Source organism: Drosophila persimilis, unplaced genomic scaffold (assembly GCF_003286085.1).
Source record: "Drosophila persimilis strain 14011-0111.01,24,50 unplaced genomic scaffold, DperRS2 tig00000002-arrow-pilon, whole genome shotgun sequence".
Taxonomy (NCBI): Eukaryota; Metazoa; Arthropoda; class Insecta; order Diptera; family Drosophilidae; genus Drosophila; species Drosophila persimilis.
The window spans coordinates 12616588-12640507 of NW_020825289.1; the positions used below are offsets into that span (position 1 = coordinate 12616588).

General features: G+C 48.6%; 3 protein-coding genes across 4 annotated transcripts in view; 2 read left to right on the top strand and 1 right to left on the bottom strand.

Moving 5' to 3' along the window:
* The window catches only part of LOC6592911 (tyrosine-protein kinase Src42A), a 33638-nt gene extending 17486 nt beyond the window's left edge, over positions 1–16152 (top strand). Inside the window, exons 2-10 of one of the 2 annotated variants that reach the window (XM_026985674.1) lie at positions 1114–5057; positions 11702–11823; positions 11907–11991; positions 12053–12131; positions 13746–13914; positions 13986–14144; positions 14354–14531; positions 14593–14759; positions 14832–16152. In XM_026985674.1, coding sequence (XP_026841475.1) covers positions 1168–5057; positions 11702–11823; positions 11907–11991; positions 12053–12131; positions 13746–13914; positions 13986–14144; positions 14354–14531; positions 14593–14759; positions 14832–15040 — 5058 coding nt within the window. In that variant the 5' untranslated portion in view covers positions 1114–1167 and the 3' untranslated portion in view covers positions 15041–16152. The remainder of the gene's footprint in view (positions 1–1113; positions 5058–11701; positions 11824–11906; positions 11992–12052; positions 12132–13745; positions 13915–13985; positions 14145–14353; positions 14532–14592; positions 14760–14831) is intronic. The other variant, XM_002018543.2, reaches the window with a different exon arrangement.
* Positions 16153–17762: 1610 nt separating this feature from the next.
* Positions 17763–19478, bottom strand: LOC6592910 (actin-5C). Its single transcript, XM_002018542.2, has 2 exons — positions 19407–19478; positions 17763–19267 (listed from the first exon to the last, which is right to left on the bottom strand). Exon 2 carries the CDS (start codon positions 19243–19245, stop codon positions 18115–18117), a length of 1131 nt encoding a protein of 376 aa, XP_002018578.1. The 5' UTR covers positions 19246–19267; positions 19407–19478; the 3' UTR covers positions 17763–18114.
* A 1906-nt stretch (positions 19479–21384) lies between these two features.
* On the top strand, positions 21385–23879 carry LOC6592909 (peptide-N(4)-(N-acetyl-beta-glucosaminyl)asparagine amidase). The gene is made up of 6 exons (XM_002018541.2): positions 21385–21802; positions 21865–21962; positions 22026–22861; positions 22941–23025; positions 23107–23203; positions 23270–23879. Exons 1-6 carry the CDS (start codon positions 21430–21432, stop codon positions 23677–23679), a joined length of 1899 nt encoding a protein of 632 aa, XP_002018577.1. The 5' UTR covers positions 21385–21429; the 3' UTR covers positions 23680–23879.
* Positions 23880–23920: the final 41 nt, after the last annotated feature.

Genomic DNA, 23920 nt, shown 5'->3' on the forward strand with positions numbered 1-23920 from the left:
CAATACAGTATTTCACATGATTGTAACCCCCACAAGGCATCGAAAATTACACAATCTTTTTGGAAATTCTTCCATACCATCTCTTTGGATCTTCGGATCTTCTGATCTTGGCAAAAAAGAAACAGAAACCTTGCAAAAACAGAAAACTGTTACGCCTTGATGCAATTTTTTATTTATGGTGTGTATGGGTTTGTTTTTTGTCGCTGCTGCTGACATTGACATTTGCTGAGGCTGACAAAACTGCGTCTCTTAGCAGTCGAGAGCCATCATCAGCAGCAGTCGAGGGGAGGGGGGGGTGGGGTCTGCAGGATGTCCAGCTGAATGCCTCCTGGGAGTGGGGAGCGGGGAGCGGGGACCAGGGAGTGTGTCTCGAGTGCCGGTCGGCCCCTTTGTCGGCTCTGAACTTCTCTCAAGTCCAAGAGCAAGAACCGTAGCAGCCTTCGTCTGCGGAATGTGGAGAGTCAGAGATCCGAGTTCAATGGTCAATGGTCGGTGGAAAGACGGTAGCACCTTCAACCTCTGCCTGTGGGCAGCTCAAGACTGCCCACAACCCATAAAGCAATCAGGCAATCAAATGTTCGATCGAGTGTTACGTATTTCGTTTATATTCCGCCAAATTCCGCCTCCGATTGTGCTCTACAAATGGGGATTGTGCATGGCTCTCACGTTCGGTTCTTATGATACCATGCCATACGATTCCATCACATAACACCAAAACACTGTGGAATATAATGTTTGTTCCATGCACACGCCGGCAATTGTCCCACCCCCACCCCCACACGAGCCCCCCCCCCTCCAGGGTCTGCCTCTAAAGGAATCGTGAATCGAGAATCCAAATGAAAAACAAAACAAAACTTTGTAATTTACATAAATAAATATATGTATCTATTTTCGGTTTTGGCATCCGAAAACATGAACCGGAATCGAATTCCTCGACAAATCTGTGCTCATCTAAATATAGATCTGATATCTATATCTATGCCCATTCTCCCATTCTCCGATCTGCCAGAACCAGCGAAAGATACGAAACAGTAAAGCGAACGGGCTGCCATGCCCTCCGCCCCTCGGGCTGAATCATTTGTACCAAGCTCAAGCCTTTTTCTCTTCACACAGCCCTGATCCCGTAGATCCCGTAGATCCCGCAGCATCCGCCGATAGCCTGCCAGCATGACTGCCATGCCCGTGGTGTGGTGCACCGATCCCAATTCGGTGAACAACAAGCCCACGGCCTTCGCCCTGCACGGCATCCAGCTGCAGGGCAACGTGACGGAGCGGCAGGTCCACGCCCTCCGGGAGCTGGTGAACGCCGCCGCCGAGGGCCGCCTCATCCTGCCATCGGACGGCACGTTCACGCTCCTCGACAGCGGCCTGAGCATCGAGAGCTCGATTGTGGCCGCCGGACGGGGACGGGGACGGGGACTGAAGCAGGAGAGCGCCCCAAGTCCCAGCGAGAGCCCAGAGCCCCCAAAGAACGCCAAGAACACGTACATCCTGATGCCCGTGAGCAAGGCATCGCCAGCGCCGACACCGACGGTGGACCGGCCCGGTGGACAGCCCGAGGCCATTGCCGCGGCGGCGGCCCAGCTGGAGTTCCTGCTGGAGCCCAAGTACTCGCCCTCGCCGCCCGCCTCTTCGGACTCGGCCATGGAGGCCATGGAGGGGGGTGTGGGTGAGGGTGTCGCCGGTGGCGAGATTCTGTACGAGTTCCTCTGCTGCGCCAAGTGCATGAACGAGCAGCGAACGGGGCAGAGCGGCACCTGCAACGGGCGCCGTCTGCAGCGGTATCTGCGGAGCTGCCGCGGCAGCGACTACGAGCCGGTCAACGACCCCGCGGGGACGTGGCAGCTGCAGCTGGATCCTGTCTGCACCATTGCCAGCCGGTATGCCCGCCGGCAGCACCGTCCGCACCACCACCACCACCACCAGCAGCGGCACAGGCCGCACGGGACCGTCTCGACGGGGATAGCACGTAATCGGCCCAACACCAATCGCCACCACAAATTACCGATTCACAGTGTTAAAATCTTTCATAATCGCAGCAGTTGCACGCCAGCGTCAGCGGCAGCCCCTCTGGGAGCATGCAATGTGGGCGGGGGCCAAGAGGTGTCGCCAATTCCGATGCCCAGCCCCAGCCCCATCCCCATCCCCAGCCCCAATCGCATTCGCAGTCGCTGTTCCAGTCATAGAGCGAGCGACGTCAATGAAGCGTTCAGTTTGTCACCGACAGCGGCGCGATCTACATCGTTGAGAGCAGCGGAAACAGCAGCAACGACATTGCCCCTCTACGCAGTGGTTAACAAAAGTCGCGAATCGTCTAGTGAAATGCCCACTGTGCTGGCCGTGGTGCCCGAGGAGGCGCCGCAGGGCGGCCCCTCTGCGGTGGTGCGCGATTTGATCAGCTTCGATGACGATCAGGAGCAGGAGCAGCAGGCGGAGGGAGCAGGAAGCAGCTGTGATGGCCCCAATGTGGACCTGCTGTGTGCCCCGAACGAGGAGGATGCGCTGCTGGCCCTGCTCGTGACGCCACCGCCCACGCCGCCCAAGCCGGGCTCGCCCGTCAGCCACAATTCGAGCCGGAAGACGAGCTTCGACTCCACCAGCACCATCAGCTCCATGGACTCGGGCTTCATGGAGATGCAGAACAAGTTGGATGCCCTGGCAGCAGCAGCGGCGGCGGCGACGGCGGCGGCAGCGGCAGCGGCAGCAGTCGGAACATCTGCCACAGTGGCAGCAGAGAAGATCGCTCGCCGCAACTACAAGGAGTGTCTGACGCAGTCGCGAAACCGTCGCAAATCCTACGAGGAGTTCAAAGCCATGTTTGTTGAACCTGCAACAGCGGCAGTGGCAGCGGCGTCGGCGTCGGAAGCAGTAGCCACATTACCACTGTCCATGCCACAAGCATCATCGATGGCTGCGGCAGATGACGCAACAACAGCAGCAGCCAGCAACAGCAACAGCAACACTGTGATCCCACCAACAACAACAACAACAACGCTTGCCTCCATTTCAGAACAAGAAACCACAAGCGAGAGAGGCGATAAACCGGATTGCGCAAACGAGTTTGCCACCAGCGACGCAGTCCCAGGCCCAGTCCCAGGCCCAGACCCAGGCCCCAGATCCCCCATGGCCCCCGATGAAATGGATACCGGAGATGGCGATTGTGAGGGCGATGCCGATGCCGATGGATGTCTAACAGCAACAGCAACAATCAACAGCACCACCACAGAGGCAATGCGAAAGAATTCGGATTTTCTATCGCAGATTCTCGATCATCAGTTTGCGGCCAAGGAGCGGGCCAAGGCGCACAAGCGGCGCACATCGTACGAGGAATTCAAGCGATTGGTTAGCGAAATCGAGCCCCTGGAATGTCTGGACAGAGTTGCAGTGATCGCTGCCACACCCACAGCCACAGCCACAGTCACAGCCACAGCAGCGGCAACAACAGCCACCACGTCACCGCTGAAGCGACAGAATTCGAGGCAACGCAAAAGCTTTGCCAGCTACTTCCTGCCCCGCCGACACTCGACCAAAGAGCCCAAGACTGGGGACAAGGAGAACGTGCCCGCGGCCCCAACGGGCGAGGGCAAGCAGCTCCAGACGTACGCCAAGCTGCCGGGCTCCAACTGCGACGCCAACTACAGGCGGAACTTCAAGATCTACGACAAGCTGGTCTACGGCACCATCTACGACATCATCCAGCGGAAGAACGACATCTACCAGCTGACGTACCAGAAGTACGACAAGTACATGACCTACGGCACCATCTACGAGATCCTGCACCACCGCAAGTCCTCGCAGGACGGCGGCTGCACCCCCGGCGGGTGGCAGCGGAAGAGCCTCAGCTCCATTCTGGAGAGCAAGTCGAGCGACGTCATCTACGACATCATCCAGAAGAGGGAGCGCGAGAAGCAGCGCCAGCAGCGAGCACTGGCCTCCGGCCAAGACTCCGCCACCGCCTCCGCCTCCGCCTGCTCCACTGTCCAGTCCGCCGTGAGTGCGCACAAGTACGGAACCATCTACGACATTCTGCAGGGCGAGAGGCTGGAGGCGAGCGATGCAGGCGACAGCCGACGACCAGTGGCCGCCAAGCCAACGCGCTTCGTGGTCAGCCAAGTGGAGGAGCAGCCCCAGGAGCAGGAGCAGGAGCAGGTGGTGCGGCGAGAGCCAGAGCCGGCCAAGAGCCAGGAGACTCCGAGTGCCGCAGAGAGTGGCGTGGAAGCCGGGAAGCCGGCCAGCAAGCCGAAGAAGATGCGACGCCTGTCCAACATCCTCAGCTACAGCAGATCCTGTGCGGCGGGCAGCGGGCAGGAGGAGCCAGACGCCGGAGGAGCGACGCCCCACCCCGAGGAGTCCAAGCAGAAGCGCAGCCAGGCCAAGCGGCGGATCGGGGTGACGAATCTGCTCCTGCCGCTGGACTCCGAGGAGCTGTACACGCGCATCATTGCCCAGCAGAGGCGCCAGCACAGAGCCCACCTCCAGCTGCAGAGCGACAGCGAGGCGGAGGCCAGACAGACGGATCTGGGGGGCTGCCTGATCAAGTCCAGCTCCCTGGACGCCATCTCCATGTCGGTGGCCTGCTCCCCGCCCGCCACCGCCGGCCACACGCCGACCCCGTCGCCGCCGCGACCCCGCCGCAGCCTCAAGCAGCACCGGTGCCTGCAGCGCGGCCCGGGCCAGGAGCAGCAGCAGCAGCAGCGCCAGAGGCACCAGCTGGCGCTGGTCAAGAAGCACTCGCTGGACCACTGCCTGCCGGCGGCAGGGGGAGGGGAGACCCGGAGGCAGCCACTGCGCCGCTGGTCCAACCAGAGCCCCCTCCGGTGCACCTGCCTGGCCCTCGAGGAGGATCTGCCCAGCCACCAGTGCACCTGCCCGCTTCCGCTGACTGCCATTGAGAAGTCGCGATCGCTGCCCGTCGCCGTAGGCGGTGCCTGCTCCACCCCCCCGAAAACAACGACGACGTCGACGACGACGACGACGACTACGACGACTGCGGCCAAGAAAGGCAAATCGCGTCGACTTTCGGAATTTACGCGCGGTGAATTTTTAAATGAAAAATCGTAAGTTTAGCCTCCCAGACACCCCCCCACACCCACAGCCCTCCACAACGCCCCGTCGGATGCACGAATCTACGTATTACATATAACCATTAATTTATTTATGATTAGAGCCGCTGCACGCACGAGTTGTATATCATTTTGGGGAATTTACAAAGTGCTGAATGAAGTGGGAACCCTCCGGGCTCCGTCTGGAGCGGCATTGGGCGCCAATGCCTGGTATCTTTCCACTGCATCTAAAATTCGCAAAACAAACGCAGCTTCAAGGCCAAAGCGCCTTCAAATTGGTTCAGACGTTGAAATTTGCATATCAATGCGAACCTTTGTACAGCCCATACACGTGTTGGCCGAAGAGGCCCGAAAAAGCACTCGAACTCTCCTCGAAAATACATTGTATGTGCGGAGGGGAAGTGAGGCGCACTCAAACATTATAAATATGTGTCGAACAGTGTTTGTTTTATGTTTAATTAACGAAATTTACAAACAAAAAAAAGAAGAAAGAAAGAAGGAAGGAAAAAAAGTCACGACTCTCCCTCCATCGTCGATCGTCTGATCCATTAATGAACTTCTTCGGACTGCAAACGGTAAATGCTGTGGTCCGCGGCACGAGCGAGACAGAGACAACACCATCATCACGTACCGTCTACCCATGTGTGTGTGTGTGTGTGTGTGGTGTGTCTTTGGCGTGCAGTGGTGTGTCGTTTATTTGATAGTCAAATATTTTGCAGGTTAATAACGTTGAGACGTGCCTGAGCGCCGTCTCTCTCGCGCTCGCTCTTTCGCTGTTTTGCGCTCTCCCAATTCTTTTACTCTCTTGCAAAGCGATTACAACACTCTCGCAGCAAATGAAACGAGGGCGGAACCCGTCTCGCTCTCTTTTTCTTCTTGATTTCCCCCCTCCAAAGCTCGGACACAATTATTCTAATTATTTGCTGCTCGTCGAGCCGAGCGTCTTGTTATTGTCAATAGCTTTGGCATTACTCATCTCTGTTGACGGTTTTCCCCCAGAGCAAAAGGCAGCCTCCAGATACGGCCAGGGTGCGAGATTTAACAAGAAATAGTACATGTATCGATTGCGGGAAGTCTTCTCGGCTTCTGGGGCACTTTGGTTCGGCCCGTCGAACCCTTCCACGTTGTGCAACCCCTGATTCCCTGGTCCCATCCTCCCGTCCCTCCAATGACAGTCATTTGCGTGCCTTTGTTCCACCGTAGATGATATGGTAGTACGCTAGAACGTACGTAGGTTTATCAATGTCCCCCACAAATTAAAAACTCATTAGAAGAGGAACCCGCACCCCCTCACCCCCCCTTTTTTGGCGTGCCAGAATGCATTTTTGTCGACAAACAAAATATCCACCATACAATATACAATTTACAATAGATGTACATACCACAAAACAGAAACGATATCTGCATAGTACATATGTATATAGAGTTGGTCTATAAGTATGTGTATCCATGCGTGTGTATCCACGGCAACAGAAAATCGCCTGGGTGCGGTTGGGGGCATTGTTTGCACGGCTTTGATTGGCATTCATTTTCATGGGTGCCTGTCCCAGAACCAGCCACAGAGACCCAGCCGTTCCGTTCCGTTCCGAACCGTTCCTCTGATCATCCAGAGTCGATCATTAGTCGTTCGTTCGTTCAGCAGAAGCCACATGCCTCACCCGAAATTAAGTATACGTAGTGGATGCAAAACCCTGGCAATTACTACTTCGAATCCCCCCAAGCGGAAACTCTCAGTCGCCCCCCACGGAGCACAGTCGTCGCCGATCATGTCAAAGCTGTAGACGGCGACATATGGATAATGGATGTGACATTGAATTGTTTTCGAATTGTTTATTAATCAATGCAATGCAATGCTGATTTGAATCAATTTTCTCCCAGCGAAATTGTCTCGAGAATTTGCCAAAACTATTCATAAATGGCCCTTGCGTGCTGGCCGAATGAATCACTTACGTGGAATAGATCCAGCAGATGAGATGGGACTCAAAGTCCCAGTTAGTATCTGGGAAAGTTGCGGCTGGAATTGTAGCCGGAACTTGATAGTTTCTTCGGTCCGATGGCACTGCTCTTTCTGGCTCTTTCTGCTGGCCCGTTTTGGTGCCAGGAATGGCCCCCATCTCCAGCTGTTGGCGATTCTAAAGAGAGCCACCAAGGCCTACCATTAACAAATTATTTCTCCATAAAAACTAAATCTATTGCGGGCCCCCAGTCCAGACCAGACCAGTCCTGTCCATATTTATTTTTAGATGCACCACGGAACTGGTTGCCAGCCGAACGTTGCACGTTGCACGTTGCACGGTCTGCATTGATTTGGAATTTGTGTGTCCGAGACGGAGTGTGTCCGAGTGTGGCAAGTATTTCATTTGCTGTGTTGCCGTGTTGCCGTGTTGGGCATCCTGTCCAGCCGCTGGCTGCTCCGATCTGACTCAATTAAATTGATCTCCGTCCAGCAAAAAAAGAAATACTGCATTTGAGCAGGCGGCACATTGTTATTATTCCATCTCTCCATCTGTTCAGCCCCATCTCTCTGAGAGGCTGCTTATTTAACCAACATATCCCGCCTCTGGCTCTGGCCTGGCTCTGGCTCTGTCTCTGTCTCTGTCTATGGCTCTGTCTATGGCTCTGGCTTTGCCTCTGGCTATGAAGTTGCATTGCAAACTCAATTCTCTGCAATTGGCGCCATACAGCAATTATATGGTGGCCTGTTCCTGGCCTGGCCTGGCTTGGTTTTATAAATAGACACACACCAAGCCATGCCAGGCCATGCCAAGCCATCTCGTATGTGGTCCACAACTGTCAATTGTTAAGTTCGTGTCCAAGGCCTATGATTGGGCCGCTCGAATGCAGGAAACGAACAGCAATTGGAGCCATAGATGGACGTCGACAAGAGATCTGATCTCTTGGATTCGATCGATGGGCTTTGAGGATTCGCAGGTGGAACAACTGACAAAATAGGTGCCAACAGATGCCAGCGGCTATCCTATAGATTCTTTAGTATCTCCTCCTTTCTGTGGGGTACCATAAATAGTACCTATGGCCATCCGAATGCGAAATGGTGGGCTTGGGGTGGCACGGGCAGTGGGTTTCCGTATGAATCAGGTCCGTGCTCTGCACCCAGACGATCCAATCCGATCCGAGGCTGAATGAACTGTTTGATTTGCATTTTGCTTTTTGCATTTAGAGATCAATAATATGTTATTTCAGTTCTGATGTGAACATAGTTATTCCTAGGGAAAAAGCATTCCAAAACCAGTTGCGGCGTTGCGTTGCCTAAATAAATATTGAGAGGAGGGAAATACAAAAGTCTGTGGCATGCGGCATGCGGCGGATGTGTTGGGGCACAGCAGCCAATTATAGAGAAAGCGACAGTGCAGTGGCAGTGGCAGTGGCAACTGAGTTGCACCTGAGCTGCACCTGAGCTGCCTGTGCCTGTGTCTGTGCCTCTGCCTCTGGCTCCATGTTTGTGTCATGTCCCAAAACGGACAACGAAACAGTGTACTCCAATTAATGTGCCGCAGAGAGGGAAGAGCGGAGCGGGGACGACTCGTGGCATGCAAAGCAGGAATCGTAGTATCCACAATGGCTAATAATTGGCTTTGAAATTGATTAGCAGCTCCGTGTGTAGAAATTAACATCAAAAATATGGTTGCCATGCGGCCCCAACTCTGATTCATGCGTGACGTGATGCCAACCGATCCCAGCCGAATGGACAGACAGAATGGACACATCTCTTACCACGACCTGCTCGGCCCATTTGGGGCACAACTCGTGGCCCATTTCAAGGAAAAGAACTAGAACTAGACCCAGGGACCGTTGCCTGAAACCATTACAGCTGCCAAAGTTGGTTGGCTCCTTTGGCACAATGGAAAACGGGCCAAAAGTCCAACAGACAAGTGTCAATCAAGTGGTCAAGTCAAGTCAAGACGTGTGGCGTGGAGTGGAGTCACAATAGCGGAGCTAGATTGGAAATTGGAACAGCCACTGCGGCAAAATTCAGATGCAGCCAAAGATCTCCGTTTGAGGTCCGCCTATCGATGGATCGATCGATCGATCCGCCATTTAATCTAATTTTAACTCAAAAGTGCATGTGTCCAAAGTGCCAGCCAAACAAGCCAAACATGTTGGGCCCGATCCGAGGCACTGGCTGCCACCAGCCATGGCCAAAAGAAACGGCGCCTCAAAGCCATGTTGGACGTAGAAAAATTGTAGAAAAAAAAGCAAAATGCGAGCTGCCTGCCTGTGCATGTGGCAGTGGATATTTTTAGACAAAATCGAATTACGCGGCACTGCCTTGTTTAAAAATAGTCTCTTTCCAGAGGAGGCTGCGCATGCGCTGGCCATTTGATTTTGGCTTTGGGCCAGCCAGCCAGCCAGCAAGCCAGGCCATGTTTGAATCGAATCTGATCGCATCGGTAGCTCTGTCCGTCTATAAATAAAAGCATGTTCTAGACCAAATTTCTATGTACGGTAATGGGCCGCCAGCAGGCAGTGGATCCTTGTGGCCTCCAGGGCTTTTGCTTTCCTTTCAGCCAAGGGCTGCTGCGACTAGCCCCTTCTCCTAACAAAACGGCCAGGATGCCAGTACTCGTTTCTTGTGTGTAATTAAATCGTGGTGCCTATTTATGAAAGTCATGCAGGCACCATTAATGGCAGAGCCCGGTCCCAGGATGGCAGAGATGTCTATAAATACATGTACGCGATACTGGCTCTACTGGCCCCCCTTTTCAGTGCATTTGATGGCGTCTAATAAACGCTTATTGGCGTAATAGACACGTGCTGCCAAGGCACTCACTCATTCACTCCCCACTCGGATGTCGTCCCATCAATCAGCCAGACGGCATGGCAAAAGCACCTCCCATTCATGAGTATTCATGGGGCAGCCAAAGCCCCATCCCATCCGAATCCTGTTGACTGGCAAATTGCTAAATGACTTTGTTGCAACTGTGACAGCGACGGCGGAGCAGGCTTAGCAGACAACCAATTAAGAGTGCCCCGACCGGGCTGGGCCGGGCCGAAAGACAAGTTCTTGGCCTTAAATGGCTTTGCGCAATCTGCGATCCGTTCGGCCTCTCCCATCACCAGAAGCCATTTACGAGCGGGTCCCGATGAGATCTTCTTTTCAGCTGCCATCTGGATCTATTAGGAATCTTTTATTGTGCATCCTGGAAACTAGCTTTCACTTTTATGAGCCCAGAACGAAGAGGGCCACACCCCACACCGCCTGGGGGGGGTTTTTGTATCCATTGAAATGAAAAGACTCTGTATGCAGGGGCCTGAGAGAAGGGTAACCTATATATAGGGTACCATGAGCACATATTTGCATTTTGTGGGGCATCTCTGGCACACAGCCAGAGGCAGACGGACAGACAAACCATCGTGTATGTATATCGGGTCTCATCGCCGATTTAGCCACGCTTCTGTCATCATCCGTTATCTTTATTCGTCACGAACTTCAAAAATGTGAATTGGATGGACTGTTATGTAAGCAATCTTTCACACACACATTTTTTAATTGACAACCAAACCCCCGCCTCCTCCTCCTCCTTCTCCAGCTCCGCGAAAGAAAAGCAGACGCTAGAGTGGGGAAAAGAGAGAGAGGTCCAACAATTTCCAGTTACTTTTGTCTGTATTAAGGTCAATGTTAATGCTGCATCAAATGGGATTGAAATGTTTCAGTTTTCACAACTCATGATAGCCCCCACATGGCAGCCCCACCAGCCACACATTGGGCATTGGGGGAAACAGAGAAAGAGAATTGCTTGGTCTGCCAAAGCATACAAAAGCGAATCAAGACTTGAATGAGAGTCCAAGCACCTAAGCAAAGGTCTAAGATGTATTCTAATCAGGCAGGCAGGTTAAGCGCACACTGTAGTGCACAAATCCTCTGTTATCCGAAGTATCGATAACAAAATCGGGCTGCGCCAGCTGTTTGCACGAAAACGAAAAGTGTTGTTGCAACATTTGAGGTTTGTTTGAAGCAGGCTCCCGCTAAATTGCCTCGGTAATGGACTCAATTGAATGTTAATGTATCAATAGACCAGCTTTTTTCTATCCTTTTGCAATTAAGTTAATTTTTGTTGCATTAAAAGCCGTTCACCGTGCTTCCGTTTCGAAAAGGGAAAACGTGAGCAAATCTATTGCGGATATATGTATATAAAACGAGTATTATCCAATTCCAGCAATAGAGCCCCTCAGCCGACCAATTTTGACATTTATATAGCACTCGCACCCGCAGTAGTAAATTATATGGGAATGGTAATTTCTAGAATGTATACATATGTATGTCTCTACGCCCCTCTACAGCCTAATTGCATAATGATTATATTATAACTCTAGATGGCGACAGAAAATAAAATACAAAAATGCAATTTGCCATTGAAAAAAGTCGGCACGTTCCAGATGATACATGACTCACAGTGCGGGGAGGTGGGGGGAAGGGGGGAGCAGGTCCAGACCACCCACGTCTATCGCCTCGCCTCGCCTCGCCCCGTCTCTACCTCTCGATGATCAGGCGGGACTGGGACTGGGACTGGGACTGGTGTAACCTCGATAGAACGGCTGTTTCCTTAATAAACTCTAAATGTTTGCTTTACATATATATAGCAGTAATTATAATTTTCTTTCTCGCGCTTTCATTGCAGCTGGTACTTCCGCAAAATCAAACGCATTGAGGCTGAGAAAAAACTTCTACTGCCAGAGAACGAGCACGGTGCATTTTTAATTCGTGATTCCGAGAGCCGACACAACGACTATTCGCTATCAGGTGCGTGCCGAACCAGGCATTTATAATTGTTGTACTCTACTGTTCGTATACTATATGCATACACTGTGAATGCTCTTTTGCAGTGCGCGATGGCGACACGGTCAAGCACTATCGCATCAGGCAGCTGGACGAGGGCGGCTTCTTCATTGCCAGACGCACAACATTCAGGTGAGTGCGGAGTACACACTGTACTTGGACATTTCGATTATCCTATCCTTTCGGCCCGTAGAACCCTGCAGGAGCTGGTCGAGCACTATTCCAAGGACTCCGACGGCCTGTGCGTCAACCTCTGCAAGCCCTGTGTCCAGGTAAGCATCCACTGGGCGGACATATACAGCCCCCATACAGCCCCCATTGTTTGCTTTGGTTTTATCGCACATCCAACATCCAAAAACGACCGGCAGCGGCCAAATGTGATGTGCATTGTGACATTTGTAACATTTGCAACATTCAACATTGTTATCCCTATGTTTTGTTCATTTCACAATGCCCAACACGTGTGTACTAAAACTGTCTTATATTTTCCATATATTTCTTGCATTTTTCTTTAATTAACACCAAAACTAATTATAATGTCTGTAAAACGATAATGACCAACAATAACAACAACAACTACAACCGAACGATAACCGAAAATAACTCAAAATACAAACAATTATATATAATATATTAATCAAATAAGACAAATACCTTTTCGGGTGTCTTTGAGGTAGGATTTCTATGTAAAAACAAAACGTTACGATGTGCGTTCATGTGTGTTTTTATTGCCCATTAACACAACAATAACCGGAAACCAGAATCCAACTCCACCCCCACCCGCAACACCAACCCCCCTTCACGGCGAACGAAATTGACCGATCATTTCATGAATTTCGACTGCAATGCCTTAAATCTCCAAATAACCGCCAATCAATCGCTCAATATCTCACCCACACACCGCACGCCAGCGCTCAAAGTGCAATCGAGACAATCTATCTATCGTATATGATCCTATACTACTGCTTAATAATCGTTGATCAAAGCAAAGTTTCATCTAATTAGTGCCGAAACCCAGTGAAGGGAAACGGCGCCGCGTTTGAGTGGAAAAAGTTGAGCAGAAAGGGGTTCTGTCCAAGTATGCCCTCGATTCGACTCGACTTCCATTGATCTTTTGCTCTTTGACTGGCTGGCACTTGAGCTTTGAACCCACTTAGCCCATCAAAACATATCCAACTAAAATCATATAGCGCCAGCTGCCACCAAATAATGGAACAGATTCTATGTAAATAAGGCCCTAATCTAACCTTCATCTCTCCCCTTTTTGGAAATCTTTTAAGCATTATTTTTATCAAAATATTGTACATCCAACGTTGGTGCGTTGCTTGCCCCGTGTCTGGTCTGCACAGACATATATTTTCCATGTACATGGGATAGAAAATTGCATATCCTTTGCGGCATCCTTGATGCTACTTTTTCAGAGTCGCATTTCTGCCCGACACGCACTTTACTTTCTACATGGCGTGTAGAGTTGAACTACATGTCGCTGCGGCGACACCTGTCGGCGCATTCGATTCAAGTGAATGCTGGCCACAGCCCCGAAAGTATGGCAATAAATACTGCCTCCTCATGGCAACTGGCTCTCTGCTTGAAAGATAATGGGCCCTCCCCAAACACAGAATAAAACCCCCCCTTTGGTTTTTAGACCCTTTCCTCTTTCTGAAGAGAATGTGGACAGACACAAGGGTACGCAACGCAACGGGCAGTACGTTCTTTGGGAGGTGGAGATGATGGTTAATGAATGTATGCTACAAACTCATTGCTCAATTGGCACGATCATTACCTCAAGCCGAACACCAATGCGCCTACCATATTGACAATAGAATATTCATTTGCTAACTCATCTCTCTATCCATCCCCCATGTCCGACCAACCTGACGCTCCAGATCGAGAAACCTGTCACCGAGGGCCTATCGCATCGAACACGCGACCAGTGGGAGATCGACAGAACGTCCCTCAAATTTGTACGCAAACTGGGCTCCGGCCAGTTCGGCGACGTTTGGGAGGGACAGTGGAACAACACAACACCCGTGGCCATTAAAACTCTGAAATCGGGTAAGTCGAGAGCTGTGCTCTCTTCGCTACTTGCGGGAGTTTGTCTAACAATGAGTCTTGGCCCCTTTCAGGCACAATGGACCCCAAGGACTTCTTAGCCGAAGCCCAGATCATGAAGAAGCTGCGCCACACGAAGCTCATACAGCTGTACGCTGTCTGCACGGTGGAGGAGCCCATCTACATTATCACGGAGTTGATGAAGCACGGTTCACTGTTGGAATATCTGCAAGGTATGCTGGGACCCAGATGACGATCACACGACTCGCCGCGTGCCCGCACATTTCGAGACATTCTTGCAGCTTGCATTAGTCAAATTTCAAACATTTTCACGCCCCGCTGCGGCAATTAGTCAAAAAGAAAAGAAAGAACCAAACGTCCGCCCGCCCGCTCGCTTATCATGTCATGGCAATTGCTTATTTGTGTTTTTAATATCTTTTAGCCATTGCAGGCAAAGGTCGTAGCCTCAAAATGCAGACGCTCATCGATATGGCCGCACAAATAGCCGCTGGCATGGCCTACCTGGAGTCCCAGAACTACATCCACAGAGACTTGGCGGCGCGCAACGTTCTCGTTGGCGATGGCAACATTGTGAAGATAGCCGACTTTGGTTTGGCCAGGTGAGTCTTGGGCGGTATGCCGGAAAAGGAATGAAAATTAATATCCACCTTCCAACGGCAGGCTCATCAAGGAGGACGAGTACGAGGCGCGAGTTGGCGCCCGCTTCCCCATCAAATGGACAGCGCCCGAGGCGGCCAACTACAGTAAATTCTCAATCAAATCTGATGTCTGGAGCTTCGGTATTCTCCTCACTGAGCTGGTCACTTACGGACGCATACCATATCCGGGTAAATCCACTGACTAGCGTTCATTCTAGGATTCGAGCATAATCTAATCAAATGATTCATTTCGGCAATCAGGTATGACCAATGCGGAGGTGTTGACCCAAGTGGAGCACGGCTATCGCATGCCCCTGCCACCCAACTGCGAGCCGCGCCTGTACGAGATCATGCTCGAGTGCTGGCACAAGGATCCCATGCGCAGACCCACATTCGAGACGCTCCAATGGAAGCTCGAGGACTTTTACACCTCCGATCAGAGCGACTACAAGGAGGCGCAGGCTTACTGATAAATGCTACCTGCGACCACGGACGCGGACAGTAGCCGTGGCGAGGCGCAAGGAGGAGCTGGAGGAGCTGCCAATGATCGTCGGGCATCCCACAACGGACAATTCATATTAAGTTAATTACTTCAGTTTTGCACAGATTTTCTATTGCTGCTTCCTGCGACCATGAAACATGCGGGGCTCATGGACAGGGCAGGGGCATGTCTTGGTAACAACTCCATACCATACGATTCATGTTATTAGCGTTTAAGCTAACAAATAGTCTGTAAGCCGGAAAAGTGAATGCAAGTGCACGTGTAGTTTTTTGAATTTGTATGTGCGAGTGTTTTTTCGATGGAATGCAATTTCAAAAAATGTTTTTTTCATTTTTTGTTGTTTCAATATGACAAGCATATGGATAGATTTGTCGCATTTGCCGATAAATATATCGAATGTATTATTATTCATATAACACTATATACATACATACATACGTGCACACACAACACATCTATATATATATATACAACCGTATAGTCAGAGTTAAACCTAGGAACCTTTTATATTCTATTTTGCCAACGCATACTTACCCTTACCCACCCTCTCACCCTCACCCTCACCCTGTTCTTCTTTAGTTGATAGGCCAATCTGAAATATGAAAACGATATTTGCAGCAAACAAATACATATATTAAAAACTGTTTTGCTTTTAGTTAATCCACTTCGTACGTGTCTTACCTGCCCCTTCTCCCCCAAACCCCAAACCCCAAACCACTCAATCACTAATCAACGACATTATACATATGTATGCTTTATCACAAACAAATAAAAATGAAATTAAAATTAAAAATACAAATAATAAACGAAAGAAAGCACCACAAACGCCAATCATCATTCAAGTGCTAGCGGACGCTACTCTTTGCTGCATGCGACAGTTGAAATCCGCATGAGTAACGATCTAGAGTTTAATTGTAATTGTAATCATTTAATTATATTCTATTTATAATTAAACACACAAACAAACGCATACACATATACGAGTACATGTACATTTAGAACAAAAACCCATTTAAAATAAAACTTCTTCATAATTTATAAAATAAAAATCAAGGCATAATCATTTATATTGAAAACGAATCACCACATTGTAGTCCGAGTCATTCTTTATCCTTTATCCTTTCTCTGTTTGCTTTTTGATTTGGTGAGTATTAATTCCAGTTTCTGCAGCGCATGCGGCGTGTGTGGGGATGGAAGAAGAGTGAAGAGTTCTGCGTAAAGTCAAATTAACGTAACTAAAATAACTTCTATGCCTAATCTATGTACGTACTCCAAGCCAAACCAAACCAAACCCGAAGAACGCATGAATCGAAGGCTGATTTTACAAATGTATTCTAACCCTAGTATGAGTTCTTATGTAGTCTGTATTATACTCTCTAATCTGTCTTTGAATCTGTACTGTGCTGCACAAATATAGGAACGTATGGTGCATAAATAAACCAGTATATGTTCTACAGAAGCCACACAAGCAACTTTAATCAAAACATACCGAGTTCAGCGAACTCCTCGATTTATTTAACCAATAACGTAAAAGTGGATTGCTTACACTTTCCAACATAACGTATGTCATATTGAATATGTAAAGAAATACCATATATATATATGTAGAGCATTCATTGTAAGAGTCATGTATAACGAACGATTCGATCTTATCTTTCCAATCCAAAACTAGATTGTAAGTATATGCGCAAAGCTTTTATTTCACGATAAACATACATATATACATATATGAATAAAGTAAAATAAATATTTTTAAAAAGCTTCGCTTTGATCTACGGTAGGCCCCATATACGAGCATCATCAGCCAGTCGGTCAGGTCAGTCAGTGCGTCCCCTAATCGATTTCTTGCCATAGTTTATTGAATTTGGTCATTGTAAGTCTCTGGGCTAGATCGCAGCTAAATTACGAATGAAACAATTGGACTTGTCCGAGAGCCCCGCCTAAAATGTCGCGCGATTGTACTGCACTCCCGATGGAGATGGGGACGGGGGGGGGGGGGGAGATGGGGAGTGCCGTGCCGCGCCGTGCTTGAATGATTACAAATAAACAATGCCACTTGATGACGACTCCAAACATTTGAGTGTGAGTCAACAGCCATAGTGTTTTCGCTTCGATTTTCAGTTGTTCAATACGACTGTGACTGCAATTGCGATTGCGATTGCGATGGCGGGTGCGATGGCGAGTGCGAGTGTGATTCTCCCCTATTCTATTTCTTCCTTATAAGGTAATACTAGCCGCAACTGTTTTGGCTTTCACATGCTCTATTTGTAATCAATCAACGTGGAAATACCGCTAAGTCTTCTGGGGCGGGGTCGACGCCAGGCCTGATAAGCGGACCGAAGCCAAGTGTGGTGGAGTGGAGACCGTGCTGAATCACACCCGCATGCGTGTGAGCAGCAGCAGCAATCGCAAACAAGAGGAATGAGGCACAAGTTAGCCAAGTGATTGGTTATCAGACGATTTCCTGCAAACTGATGTTTTCCCTGCCGTTTGCCTTTGGTTAAAATTAGAAGAGGTTGACTTGCCTTATTAGCAGGCGCTTTATCGCCGTCGACGCCCTCGCCACGGCATACCAGCCAAATGACCGCATACCCACAGCAAAACTTCATTTCCAGCGATCGCTGGCTGGCCTTAGTCATGCCATATACGATTATGTGAACACTTTGAGACATTGAGAATCGCTTGGATGCTTCAGTTCTTTCCTCGCTTTATTAATGATTTTAAGCGGTTACAAGTATTTAATGGTATGGTATGTGTAATTGTAATACAAATGCATGGAAGCAAAGTAAATGCCAAAAATGAATGAATGTTCACATTCATTGGAATTTCGAATAGAACACAATGGGGGGATTGCTTATGAAGAATGTAAAAGTTTGCGTCTAAAAAGTAGTTGGAATGCATTCATCTGGCAGGAGCTGGTGTTGTGTGCGCCTGCTATTGTTGTTAATGTACTCTGCCAAATATTCAACCATGTGATGGCTGAGCACAGACAAAGACACCACCATGACCACGCCCAGCATCAGCTGCAGCCGCAGCTTCGATTTAGAAGCACTTGCGGTGAACAATGGATGGGCCGGACTCGTCGTACTCCTGCTTGGAGATCCACATTTGCTGGAATGTGGAGAGCGAAGCCAGGATGGATCCACCGATCCAGACGGAGTACTTGCGCTCTGGTGGAGCGACAATCTTGATCTTCATGGTGGAGGGAGCCAGGGCAGTGATCTCCTTCTGCATGCGGTCGGCGATGCCCGGGTACATGGTGGTGCCGCCAGACAACACGGTGTTGGCGTACAGATCCTTACGAATGTCCACATCGCACTTCATGATGGAGTTGTATGTGGTCTCGTGGATGCCACAGGCCTCCATTCCCAGGAATGAGGGCTGGAACAGCGCCTCGGGGCAGCGGAAACGCTCGTTGCCAATGGTGATGACCTGTCCGTCAGGCAGCTCATACGACTTCTCCAGCGAGGAGCTGGACGCAGCGGTGGCCATCTCCTGCTCAAAGTCCAAGGCGACGTAGCAGAGCTTCTCCTTGATGTCGCGCACGATTTCGCGCTCGGCAGTAGTGGTGAACGAGTAGCCGCGCTCAGTCAGGATCTTCATCAGGTAGTCGGTCAAGTCGCGACCAGCCAAATCCAGACGCAGAATGGCATGGGGCAGGGCATAACCCTCATAGATTGGAACAGTGTGTGAGACACCGTCGCCAGAGTCGAGCACAATACCTGTGGTACGGCCAGAGGCGTACAGAGACAGCACAGCCTGGATGGCCACATACATGGCAGGAGTGTTGAAGGTCTCGAACATGATCTGAGTCATCTTCTCACGATTAGCCTTGGGGTTCAGGGGTGCTTCGGTGAGCAGGACAGGGTGCTCCTCGGGGGCAACGCGCAGCTCATTGTAGAAGGTGTGGTGCCAGATTTTCTCCATGTCGTCCCAGTTGGTCACAATGCCGTGCTCAATCGGGTACTTCAGAGTGAGGATACCACGCTTGCTCTGTGCCTCATCACCCACATAGGAGTCTTTCTGTCCCATGCCCACCATAACGCCCTGGTGACGTGGACGGCCGACAATCGATGGGAAAACGGCACGGGGTGCGTCATCACCGGCAAAGCCGGCTTTGCACATGCCGGAACCGTTATCGACGACCAAAGCAGCAACCTCTTCGTCACACATTATGATGTAGATTGATTAAGTTCTGCAATGGAAAAGCAAATGCCAAATATGTACACTTTAATCGACGCTCAACAAGAACACCACAGCTCGGGTCTATACCCACTCTCAGACGGCCACAACGCGCACGCACAGTTTAACAAAGAGACAGGCACAGTTATTACCTTTTAAGGAAATGGAAGAGACGATTGCTTGATATGCTGCGGCCAAACTGAGCTCGCTGAGAAAAGTTTTGTAAGTGGTAGACCGACGCCTAGTTCTTTCGCTTTTCGGCTTTCCCGCTGCGCAAGCTTGAGCCCACTTAGGCCCCCTCCATTTAAACAAGTGAAGCACTTGAGGTAAATGGCGATATACATTACTGTACTTGTAGATCCATGCCAATCTTTGCTCTGAACTTACAACAAAACACGATATCTTTCACCTGAACTGCGCTAAAACTATTAAATTTTAATTATTTTCGGTGGAATATTAAAATAGCTTCTTGGTCTACAATGGGTTAATCGTTCTCCATCGAAGATTGGAAGCCATATTGCTCGATTTTGATATTCGATTTGATATTACTGCCTAGATAGCACCCTTAGTCCAGCCCACATAGTTTTATCCGATTACTCAATCAATTTTCTTCTTGACTGGTTTATTTTAAATACTTGCTTTTATTGGATCTTGTCTAAAAAAGTTTTAGCAAAGAAGGTCAAACAAATAAAAAGTAATAAAACGTAGGGGATGCTCAATTTTGATATTGACTAACTAAAATCCTTAGCTCTGCTCCCAGATTTTTAAACCATTGCTGAATAAATTTTCTACAAGATTAGATTACTTTTAAGTACTCCATTTTATTGTATTGTGTCTAAAAAATGTGTAAACAAAAAAGGTCAGCAAAAAGCAGTGGCAACGTAAGTGAGTATGGAATGTCCACCGGAGTATGGGCATTTGTATACCCTACTTCGTTAAAATTATATATGAATATATTTAATATGAAGACACTGTTTTCCAAACTGTTTTTAAAACGTAATTAATAAACCCCTTTTCTCAGATTGATATGCTTAACACATATTTAAGCATTTGATTAGTGTCTTGTTTATATATATATGTATCTCCGATACATATTCTTAGTCTCTAAGAAGACAATAAGCGGCACAATATCGTTGAAATCTCTTTAAAACAGAGAGTGACTAGTTTCTTCATATATTGGACCTTGAGATGACAAACATTTTCTCAATTCTATAATATCCGTTTCTCCAGGGTATGAAGAATGTTGCTAAAACCGATCCATGTTGAGGGACAATGCTGCTTGATTTCTCGGCCCATATAAAGTGAATGTTGCCAGCAACATAGGACGTAAGAAAACGTAAGTGAGTATGGACATTGTAGGGACATTGTTAAGTACTTTATTTTATACGATTATGTCTAAAATAAGGCTTATACAAAAGGGGGAAAGAAAAAACATAAGTGTTTACGGAATGAAACGTAAGTGTTTACGGAATGTTACGTCATTGTTGCTGGTCAACCGGATCCAGCTATAGGTATGAACATTTGACATGATATCTACATTGCATACACAAATGTTGCTAACTCCATGCACAAATGTTGCTAATTCCATGCACAAATACCCTGGGGAAATGGATGATATAGAATTGTGAATACGTTTGTCTTCCAAGGCTCAGGATCGATATAAATATATACAAGATACTAATAATACACATGAATAAGTCAAAAACATATCAATTTGAGAAAAGGTCTTAATAAATTGCGTTTGATCTACATATAAAATTAACAAAATAGGGTATTCCAAGGCCTACACGCATCACAGTGACTCTTTTTTTGTCGAACTTTTCCGTTCAAACCTGTTTTTACAATAAATACAATAAAAGCAAGGATTAAAAACTATCCAATCTTGTAGAAAATTGATTGATTAATCGTATAAAATTATGATGACATGGCTAAATGTTCTATATAGCTAGTAATATTCCACGGAATATCAAAAACTAGGAATATGTGAAATATAACTTGAGTTTGTCAAAATATTTGCGGTATATTTTCAAAGTAAGACGGTATGTTTCGGTATATTTCTGAGGGTCGGACGGTATATTTTAACGATAATTCCGCGGCCACACTGCTGCCACCCACTATTCCTCCACCCCATTCCAAACAGCAAGAAAAACACGAATCCCAGACGGCGGCATCAACATGGTGGACATTAACCTGGAGTGTGTGCACTTTATAGAGCCGAAGACCACCCGATCTACTGAGCAGCAGCAACAGAATGTGAAAAACGCCTATCTCGAGGCAGTGCGCATTTTGTTGGTTTTGCTGGAGAACGTTCTCTCCCAGCCGAACAACACAAAGTTCCGGACAATACGGCTGGATAACAAGGCCATCAAAGAGAAGCTGCTCTCCCTACCGGGCTGCGAGAAGCTGCTCTATGCCATCGGCTTCAGACACACCCCCAGCTCCAACTCGTATACTCTGCCCGGTGAGGTCTCCTTGCAGCAGATTCAGAAGTACTACGATGTTCTGAGGGAGCGCCGCACTGCTTGGCTTAGTGGAGCTATGCCAAAAAGTAAAAATTGTATATTTACCCAAGATATGTACATTTACTATGGTTCTGTGGCTTCTCCTCAGGTCCAGCTCATCCCAAAGCCGCCTGCAGCACTCCTTCGCCATTGTTCATAAAGACATCGGTGCCCTATCGCCAGCGCATAACCTTTCCGCGAGTGCTGGTAAGCACACATTTGCACGTTGATTGATCACAGTCGGAAGGTAATTTTGATTTGTTTTTGCAGAGGACGTCCAATCGATTTTTGCAGTCGCTGGAGCTCTATTCCGATGCCGTCATGCAGTATGAGGACGAGCTTCTGTTGGCTACTGGCCGGAGCTTAATTCCCGTTGACGACCTTACCTCCAAGGCGAGCGAAAAGATGATGGCCATGCAGGACCTTATCGCCTCTGGGGAGTGCAGCGAGAAAAAGCCTTGCATTCGCGATCTCTTGCTGGTTGAGCTGACGAATTGGTTCAACACGCAGTTCTTCGAGTGGGTCAATAACATCCAGTGCCAGGTGTGTGGCAGCGAGGAGAGCAAGCTGCGCCGCACGCAGACGGAAGGAGATGTCCGAGTCGAAGTCAACGTCTGCTGTGGCCAGGAAAGCAAGTTCTATCGTTACAACGACATCTCCCAGCTCCTAGTGTCGCGGAAGGGCCGATGCGGCGAGTTCGCCAATTGCTTTACATTCCTGTGCCGTTGCCTGGACTACGATGCGCGCCTGGTGCATTCCCATTTCGATCATGTGTGGACTGAGGTGTTCTCGGAGACGCAAATGCGCTGGCTACACGTGGACCCCTCGGATAACGTAGTGGACTCGCCGCTCATGTATCAGCACGGCTGGAAGCGTGGGATTGACTATGTGTTTGCCTATTCCCGTGACGATGCTCAGGATGTGACCTGGCGCTATACGAACAATCACCAAGAGATTCTGAAGCTGCGCAAGCTATGTGATGAAAAGGAGCTGATTCAGACGCTCAACGCCATTCGAGAAAAGCGGCAGCAGAGCTGCAGCGCAGAACGGAAAAAGTTCCTCAGTCAGCGAAACATGTTTGAGGTCATTGGTTTGACCCTTGAACGGTAAGCATTTTAGCCTGTTCACTGCAACATTCCAATTAAATATCAACGCAACGCTGTTTTTGCTCTCCCAATTACGCAGCAAACCGACCGAGAACGAGCTTAAAGGTCGGAGCTCAGGAAGCTTGTCGTGGCGGCAATCGCGTGGCGAGCACACATTCACCAACGTGAGTAGCCGGCATTTGTCCGCTTTACACATACTTTACGAATGTGCATGCGATCTAAATGAATGCATTATTTATTTGCAGATTTTTGTGTTTTCTCCCAACGAAGCTGAGCTGAAGAAATGCCAGCTCAATTTGCGCTACAGCTGTGCCACAGACACATACGAACGCTACACCAAAGGTGGGTCTCTTCCTTATAATTATGCCTATTGCAATGTAATTTTGTATGTATTCCATACTCTCGAAGATGACGGACAGATCACTTTGCTGAATACCTATAAAACATGGCAAAGTGCTCAATTTTCCTCGAAGAATATTTATCGAAAAGTAGAGCGCGATTGGAAAATGGCATATTTGGCGCGCTTGGAGGACACAGATTGTGCGGAGATCATTTGGAAATTTGATCTCACCAAGACCAATCTTAAGGTCAAGTCCTACAAACTAGTATTCGAAACGAAAACATTTGGTGAAGGAAAAATCGACGTGTCCGTTCAAACCAACGATGGAAAGACTTTCATTGAGAACTCTAGTGAATTTCAGGTCGTGGCCAAGCTGATGGGCGGAAAGGGCGATGTGGCGTGGCAGCACACGCAACTTTTTAGACAGAGTCTAAATTCAAGGGAATATCCCTTCGATCTTCAGGTAGAACTCCACTAGAGCCACCCAACGAAATTCCAGTATAATTGTAAATATGAATATATATATGTATGCCAGCCTGGATACAAATATTGACTATAATAACCTATAACATATGTGTATGTATGTATGTATGTACGTCTGTATGGACAAGGTACCAAGTGCCGCGTCGTTTATAATTAAAATTAAAGTGAATGCCACAGCGAACATCAAGCAAATTATGCAGTCCTTGTTTGTATACTAGTATACACAATTTGGAAAA